The sequence below is a fragment of the Dermacentor silvarum genome, chromosome 1, assembly GCF_013339745.2.
Source record: "Dermacentor silvarum isolate Dsil-2018 chromosome 1, BIME_Dsil_1.4, whole genome shotgun sequence".
NCBI lineage: Eukaryota > Metazoa > Arthropoda > Arachnida > Ixodida > Ixodidae > Dermacentor > Dermacentor silvarum.
In genome coordinates this window covers 432,686,831-432,695,972 of record NC_051154.1, presented here as the reverse complement: position 1 = coordinate 432,695,972, position 9,142 = coordinate 432,686,831, and the positions used below count along the sequence as shown (strand labels likewise).

The following is a 9,142-nucleotide window of genomic DNA, read 5'->3' as shown; positions in this document are numbered from 1 at the left end:
ACTGATGATTGAAAAGAGTGATTGAATTACAGTTAGCATTCCCGAGTAAAAAAATTCTCAATCAATTACAAAATTTTGAAAAAAACGACGTTATTAGATGTCATTCGCTACATGCCAAGTCCGAATAAACAGATGCGCGCTATCAACCCAAATCTAACAAAGGCGCTTCCCACTCGAGCACCGACAGTGGCAGCTAACTGGCAGATGTCCAAGCCCTCTTTCTTAGTTAGAAAGCCTCCATGATTTCCTGTGGTCATTATGGACCCGGAATGTGATTGTTTCAGTCCAACATGTCATATGAAACATCCAGTATGGCTGTTTAGACTGCGTGAGAATGACTGGCAGCTACCAGCCATATTTTGCTAAAAATATTACTAGTGGCTGCTTTGGCAGTGCGATCATTTATCTGCCATACGAATTATGGGTGGTAGCACATGCAATTATCCGATATTTTTGATTGTGACTGGAGATGCTCTTGTTGAGTTATTCATTGCGCCTGATCATTCTGAATTTTGGAGCAATAATTTTTTCTAAAAACCCAATGTCAGCAAGTTTCTGTACGCATTCATAATGATGGTGAATTGTTGCAATTATAACACTTGCATTTATTTTGTCGAAAATGATTGACTTACGTTACTGAAATAGCGGAGGTACTAACAAACATAAGAACAAGAAGACAGTGGCGCGGTCAGGGAGGGGGGGGGGGGGCACAATGGGCTAAGCAATGCAAATGACAACACAAACGTCGACTATCAACTGAAAGGTTGCGCACTGGTGGAAAATGAGGAAGATGCAAAACTTAACTGTGCATGCTCAAGTAAAGGCAGCGCCACCATCAATAATAGACACACGCCGGCATTCACGAAAGGTAACTGTTTAGGCATGACACTTACTCTTGTGCAAGTTAATCGAAGGCTGACTTACGCACACAATAATGATATTCCCTGTTTTGGCCATAATGTGTATTTCTTCATTCTTAAGTTTGAATACCAGTTTAATATGGCTGCATATTTTGCAGTGCATTTGCAAGCATGACAGTGCAAGGAAAGGTAAGACTGTTTACCACCAGTCAACAAATATTTATGCTCAGTGAATCTTATTGATGCCATGCCCTGTTTGCCATAGATAAATGCAACCACAACTAGAAGCAGCACTATGAACTACGCGCATACGGCATTCTTTGAACTACAAGTAGGTGTGCTTTTGTGCGAAGGGGAGCGCTAAAGTTCTACGGAAGGAAAGAAGAGTACACAAATAAATAGGACGCTTATGTACTCTTCTTTCCTTCTGTGCCACTTTAGCACTCCCCTTAGCACAAAATTTTTTTTCTTCCAGTTTGGCTGGTCTTTTTTTTTTGCTTGGCAGTACATTTTTCTTAATTTATTGCCAGCCATAACATAAATCACCATGCAAATACCGAGGTGTGTGCAATCCCAGACTAAGCTGTAGGACATGAAATCAATTGAGCGGGCTTTATTACTGGTAAGAAAAGCAATTGAGTGGCGTCGTCGGATATGTAGACCTGTCTGTGACTGTTTTTGTCTGACCTACTATAAAGAGCAAAGTTAGTGCTCAGTTAATAAATCGTCACCTGAGTAAATAGCATACGATTATTTTTCCTTGCAGTCCGTACGGAAATGGTTATTGTCAATTAACCTCATTCATCTTAGCAGCCTTCCCAACTGGACAATGCCACATTGAATGCAGAAAAAACATCAGGGGGGACAACACCTTATGCACAGCCCTCGAAAACTCTCCCCAAAACAGCACCAGAGCCTGCGAATGGTAAGTGGTTGTTTCTCAAGCTTTGCGCCTGGCTGCACGTGACAGTCTACCTTACTGTTATGGTTTGGTAGCACAGTTCAGACCACTCAAAAGCTTTCCTGCACCGTATGGTGCACAACCATTATTTTGAAAATGTCAGCGTTTGCTTTTTAATGCAACAGCGTTAAGGGCCCCGTGCGGCAGAAATCCGGTGTTGGCGTCCGCGTCGTTGTCCGTGAGCGAAAATTTCAGTATATGTTTAGGTATATGTATATGCCACGCCTTGCTATATGACATGCTTTATATGCGTGTTATATTGCCACACAATTCTATCACTTAGGTTGCTCCTACCTTGTCTTACATTCTTGAGAAAGTTATTCCGCGGAATTTTGAGATTGACAGCCCACAAACAAATGTCATGGAACAAAACACCAACAGCGCATGCCTTTTATGTTAAATCTTCTCAGACTGAAATATTCAAAGTGCGAAACAATAACAGAAACCTAAAAATAATAATTTTTGGCGCGGCAGTGCATTACCTCCGAGATTGGCCCACACAAAAGGCTGCGTTTCTAACAGAAAGCTTGCCCTCGTGCATAGCGTTCGCCAGCAGGTTACATAAGCTGCAGTTGCCGTGAAGCGTGAAACGTAGTCAGGAATCCTTCAGTGCTAACGCGTTGCATTCTTAAAGGCGAAGCTTAAGCGTCCTACAAGTTTTTAATTTCTTTTCTAACACTGTAGTGCTTAGAGCCGTGCCTTCGACAAAAAAATGTCACAGTTTCGCCCTAAGGGCGAAGCAATGAATGCGATAGCAACACAGCAATCTCATACGAAGTAAGGTGAGCGGCTTTGGTAGCAACAACACGCAGAACTGTTGTCGACGCCATCGGCGTTTTGCCCGCGTTAGCTCTAAATGCGTGCGGCGTTGGTGACTGTTGCTGGAGCCTCTCATATAAATAGGCACTTGGTGCCGCAGCTAAACGTCGCGTCCCTTCCTTCCCCCTCCCCCACGGCCTCTCGCGCGTCTGAAGAAGGCGCGTTTGCTCTACATATATGGTGATTGTAAAGGAGAAACGAGACGCCTAATTCTGCAGCCCTTAAGCGAGCACGGCGCAGAACGCGCGTTTGTTCTCCGCCGTGCGTTCACTCCCCGTGAAAGACGCGCCCCTCGCGCCCTTTCACTCGCACATACAGCGTTCGGCGCGCGGCGACGATTTCATCTCCAAATGACGTCATACGGAACCTCACGGCGACGGCGACGGCGACGGCGACGGCGACGCCGACGGCGACGCCGACGGCAGAAATCTGCTTTTGAGTGTCCATATAATTGCTATCGCAATAATAATGAGCTTGCATTCCTTTTGTGTGGATACGTGAGCGATACTCGGGAGAGCAGAATTAAGTGGAGGTGTCAACAAATTTGTGTCCCCACTTGCACGTAAATCTAGCCACTGTGTGATGTCATGTGCCAAACGATCTGTGCAACACGTTGTTGCACAGATCCCTCTGTGCTGAGAAACAACTCCAGTGCTGTGAATAATGGGAGATAATGTCGAGAAAAGTCGATGCTTCCATGGCATTTAAAAAAGAACCAGCCACTGCCGTCAAATTTTGAGTGTATTCACTGTTAGCATTGTGAATTTCGCTGTGCGGCTGCACGCGAAACTCTTGGTGTCAGGTGGAGTTCAGTGGAACACGGGTCACTAAAAGCACAATCTCATGATGTATCAGGCCTTCTCTAGCAAGTATCACTGCTGTGTTGTCAAGAGAAGAGAGTTTGAGCAATCTAAACAAATTATAGTGCGTGTATGACCTACTCTATATCTTTGTTCAGAAACTGGACCATCTGCGCAAAATTCTCCCGCACCAGAATCATTTGACGAGTGTCCATTTATATCGGTACTTTCCCTTGTAGATTGCAAGAACTGTTGTTGTACCTTATAGTACTAGAATAAAACGAATATTCTATTAGATAATTTCAAATAGAGAAATCTCCAATCAAATACAAATTGAATAGCAAAAACTTTTCGATTCATATTCCAAATTTTGAATATTCGCCCACTCCTAGTTTGAAATCGTAAGATTAGCTTGTAACCCCTATATATAGCGAATTTTCTTTAAAAAAGGTGGGTTAGCACTTGCATATGCATCCCATTTCACAGCCAGTCAACCATCACGTTCTTTGCGTTGCTACTGTACGAGGTGCTACCCTAAAGTTCCGAGAACTTGAAAAGCACGGCCAAACTGAGTGTGGTACATATTCCCGCCGCTAGATGTAGCTAGCAGTATGACTTGCAGATCAGTGTGCTGAACGACTTGCATCTGAGAAGAAGTACTTTTTGGCGAAGTGTTGCTTTGCAACTCAATGTTTCAGTTATTTGGCGCATTCTTTAGCAACCGATATGGGAGACTTCAAGGAGCAAAAGATTTCCATCAAGGTTTCTTTTAAACTTGGCAAAACTGCGGCAGAAACTCATCGTGTGCTAGAGGACGATTTTGGAGTCGATGCCATGAGCGAAAGTAGGGCGTTTTTATGGCATAAACGCTTCAAAAAGGGTCGAATGTTTGTTTACGGCGATGTACGCTCTGGACGGCCATCAACGAGCACAACCCCGGAAACGATAGTGGAAGTTCGTAAGAGTATCCTTGGAAATCACAGGCTAACTATAAAGAATGTCTGCTACATTGTAGGACAATTGGTTGCGCCGCGCAGTGCGAAGAAAAACTGCTCCAGGCGATGACATCAACGCGCGTTGCCTAGCAACCACCTCGCGGAGCGGCGTGTGCTTCGCCTGCTCTCCGTGCCGTGCAGTGGCGTAGCCAGAAATAGTATTCGGGGGGGGGGGGGGGGGGGGCTCACGTTGCAGCACGGCCTCCTCCTTATAGACTCTGTCGCGGGATCTAACACGTGAATAACTGCATTGAGATTGCCCATGCCAGTGTATGTTAGATGCTCCACACTAATTCTTAAACGTTACGCTATGTCATGACAAGTACAATACCTATTTTTATTGCGATAGCAATTATATGGACATTTCAAGCGGATTTTTGCCGTCGCCGTCACCGTGAGGTTCCGTATAAAGTCCAAGGGCGATAAAATCGTCGCCGCGCCCGTATGTGCGAGTCAAAGCGGGCGGGGGACACGCGCCTTCACGCAGAGCGAACGCACAGCAGAGAGAAAACGCGACTTCCGTCGCGCGAAAGGCCGTGGGGGTATGGGAGGGAGAGAGGGGGGGCGGCGCTGTGCTGCGGCACCAAATGCGTATCTTGCAACATGACGCAAGGGTAACTGGCGACGCAATCTTCCACGCGAAAGGAGCAAAGCCGGAAGGTAGCGCGGGGGGGGGGGCGACTTTTACTCGGCCAACAAATGCGCTCTTGTACTTTGCGCCTGTGCCGGCTGTCGGTGTTGTCGCGCGCACCGTATCTTGAAAGCGATCTCCACACGGCTCTGAACTTTGTATGCGCTGTGCGTACGCCCCTCAGTTTCCGTTGAAGCGATAGACAGCACGAACCTTCGCTCACTACGGCGGCCGCGCTTCTTCACGCCCCCGTTTTCACAGTGGTTGTGTGCGGTCGTCGAGTCTATTCATGTTTGCTTGTGTGCGCTGACACCACGCTTGTTAATTCAGTTAGTAAGCGAATGTGTCAAGTTCATGCAACCTATAAAACTACTATCCCTACTCCTTATAGCTCTCTACTAATTTGCTATCGCAATTGATGCTTCGCCTTTCGGGCGAAACTGCCACATTTTTTCGTAAATAAGATAATCCTATGTTCCAAACATTGTGGCCGAAATAACTGATATCAATACTTCCGCGTTTTTTTGTCTATTAAGTAAAGTAAATATTACACGAACTGGTGAACTATATTAGTTGGAAACCAGCAAAGCAATGCATGCAGCTGATATTAAAAACGTAAAGGCCATGAAATGAAAAAGTTGAGGACAAATATTTTGATCGATCTTTGTCATTCAAGAACCTTGTTTACATTTTTGTGCATATGCAACGGCCAGGGAAAAACCTCAATGACGCTGTCCTTCGTTGCAATGGATTGCTCCGGAGCAGCAGTTACCGATCGATTATTGTAAATTGCACCGAAATTATAGTCGTACCAGTGAGTACATATAAAAAGCAGAAGTTCTGAAAAATATACATTTGAAATGCGAAGATACAACATGATAAAGGGCAAAAAAGTGTCGCCGGAAACAAAGTTCACTGCTTGTATACACAAAACTTCGCAACAAGGTATTTAAATGTACGTATAAGTCTCCAATACATCTACGTATCTAAGCAAATGTCACTGTATACAGGATGTCCCATTGTCCCAGCTATCACGCAGCACGATTTAAAAAAGAGGAACGGCTTTACATGAAGCAAACCTAGTGTGTATTGTTTACAGTACAGTGGAGTAGCCGCCAGTAATTTCTTTCGTTACTGAGATTTAAATAGGTAATTATAATTATTTGTCTAACTCGAGAAGTACTGTCCTAATTATCAAAGTGTCAATGCGAAAGTTGTAGAGCAACATGAAAAACTCCCGATACAGCTTTCTGTTGCTCAATACGTGCTAAATAAAAGTGTTTTTCCGAATGTGAAAGAAGCCGGCGAATACACGCAGAATTGCCGCGCAACTGGCCGCTCGAGGCACTTTGGGGGTAAGTGCGGGCTTCTTTCATTCTCGGAAAAACACTTTTATGCAGCATTTCCAATTTTTGTTGATCGAATAGCCGGTACTATTGGATAAAATGTGCAATAAATGCCCTTTTATTCGTTTCCACTAGTCTGTTGTCCTTCCTTTGTCCCGTGAGCACGCTTGACAACCCACAATTCAAAATGTAGAATCTGAAACTAGGCTTTTCATGCAGTGTGAAATTTTGTTGCAGCTGGCCTTCACGTTTATTTCGCATCGTACGTTTTCATCGAGTTGCAAATAGTTCAGCAGAACAGCTACTAATTATTCGCCTAATTATTGTTTTGCTCAAGAAATGTTTATTTTTGTGTGAATATATCTCCATTGCCAGAAATAAACGTGAACAATTTTCCATTTTTATAATGTGGAATGGTGTTTTAAGAACTCTGACAATGCATGCATGCTTGAAATTGCAGTGCAAACGATTGGACAGAGTTGATAATGTAAAGGATGAGGCATTGGTAGTGTGTTTGCAACAAGCTGTCCTGTTTTGACCAACAGAGAATGTTGCTTTTCAAAGTTTCGTTGCTAATATCGTCCCTCAGTGTCTTGTGAAGACATCAGCGACACTGAAAACTCGCTGAATGTGCGTGCCAGTGGGAAGGGCAGCGTTAATTGTAACACGTGAGCACCTTGCACACAAGATTTTGGTTACTCAGTGCTCTGATGCGCGCGTCCGAGTTCTCTACGAAGTGCAGCACTTCATTGTTGCTGAAGTTCGGAGAAAGCATTCCCAGTAACACCAATGAAAGCCTGATGAAATTCCCATAGGTGATTTCCTGGCAACATTCAAGCGGCCGTTGCAACCTAGCCACAGCAATGCAGACTAGATTCGTCGGCCAGTATAATGTGGAGCTTTAAAATTAAACACTGAGCACCTGGATTTTCCAGTCTGAACATATGCAACAATGAAGCTGCTGTGTGGCCCCCACCAAACTCAAGTGCTCAAAGCTGTATCACCTGTTACAGCTTGTCTGAGTCATAAAATAACTGACCACATGTAACTGATGATTGAAAAGAGTGATTGAATTACAGTTAGCATTCCCGAGTAAAAAAAATTCTCAATCAATTACAAAATTTTGAAAAAACGACGTTATTAGATGTCATTCGCTACATGCCAAGTCCGAATAAACAGATGCGCGCTATCAACCCAAATCTAACAAAGGCGCTTCCCACTCGAGCACCGACAGTGGCAGCTAATTGGCACATGTCCAAGCCGTCTTTCTTAGTTGGAAAGCCTCCATGATTTCCTGTGGTCATTATGGACCCGGAATGTGATTGTTTCAGTCCAACATGTCATATGAAACATCCAGTATGGCTGTTTAGACTGCGTGAAAATGACTGGCAGCTACCAGCCATATTTTGCTAAAAATATTACTAGTGGCTGCTTTGGCAGTGCGATCATTTATCTGCCATACGAATTATGGGTGGTAGCACATGGACTTGTCTGATATTTTTGCTTGTGACTGGAGATGCTCTTGTTGAGTTATTCGTTGCGCCTGATCATTCTGAATTTTGGAGCAATAATTTTTTCTAAAAACCCAATGTCAGCAAGTTTCTGTACGCATTCATAATGATGGTGAATTGTTGCAATTATAACACTTGCATTTATTTTGTCGAAAATGATTGACTTACGTTACTGAAATAGCGGAGGTACTAACAAACATAAGAACAAGAAGACAGTGGCGCGGTCAGGGAGGGGGGGGGGCACAATGGGCTAAGCAATGCAAATGACAACACAAACGTCGACTATTAACTGAAAGGTTGCGCACTGGTGGAAAATGAGGAAGATGCAAAACTTAACTGTGCATGCTCAAGTAAAGGCAGCGCCACCATCAATAATAGACACATGCCGGCATTCACGAAAGGTAACTGTTTAGGCATGACACTCACTCTTGTGCAAGTTAATCGAAGACTGACTTACGCACACAATAATGATATTCCCTGTTTTGGCCATAATGTGTATTTCTTCATTCTTAAGTTTGAATACCAGTTTAATATGGCTGCATATTTTGCAGTGCATTTGCGAGCATGACAGTGCAACGAAAGGTAAGACTTTTTACCACCAGTCAACAAATATTTATGCTCAGTGAATCTTATTGATGCCATGCCCTGTTTGCCATAGATAAATGCAACCACAACTAGAAGCAACATTATGAACTACGCGCATACGGCATTCTTTGAACTACAAGTAGGTGTGCTTGTGTGCGAAGGGGAGCGCTAAAGTTCTACGGAAGGAAAGAAGAGTACACATATAAATAGGACGCTTATGTACTCTTCTTTCCTTCTGCGCCACTTTAGCACTCCCCTTAGCACAAATGATTTTTTCTTCCAGTTTGGCTGGTCTTTTTTTTTTGCTTGGCAGTACATTTTTCTTAATGTATTGCCAGCCATAACATAAATCACTATGCAAATACCGAGGTGTGTGCAATCCCAGACTAAGCTGTAGGACATGAAATCAATTGAGCGGGCTTTATTACTGGTAAGAAAAGCAAATGAGTGGCGTCATCGGATATGTAGACCTGTCTGTGACTGTTTCTGTCTGAACTACTATAAAGAGCAAAGTTAGTGCTCAGTTAATAAATCGTCACCTGAGTAAATCGCATACGATTATTTTTCCTTGCAGTGCGTACGGAAATGGTTATTGTCAATTAACCTCATTCATCTTAGCAGCCTTCCCAACTAG

At 43.7% G+C, this 9,142-nt stretch overlaps 1 protein-coding gene across 1 annotated transcript in view; it reads left to right on the top strand.

Moving 5' to 3' along the window:
- Nucleotides 1-9,142, top strand: part of LOC119448384 (serine/threonine-protein kinase 19) — a 72,079-nt gene that overhangs the window by 26,962 nt on the left and 35,975 nt on the right. Inside the window, exon 2 of the mRNA XM_049660777.1 lies at nt 1,671-1,785. Within this exon, the coding sequence (XP_049516734.1) occupies nt 1,671-1,785 (115 nt within the window). The remainder of the gene's footprint in view (nt 1-1,670; nt 1,786-9,142) is intronic.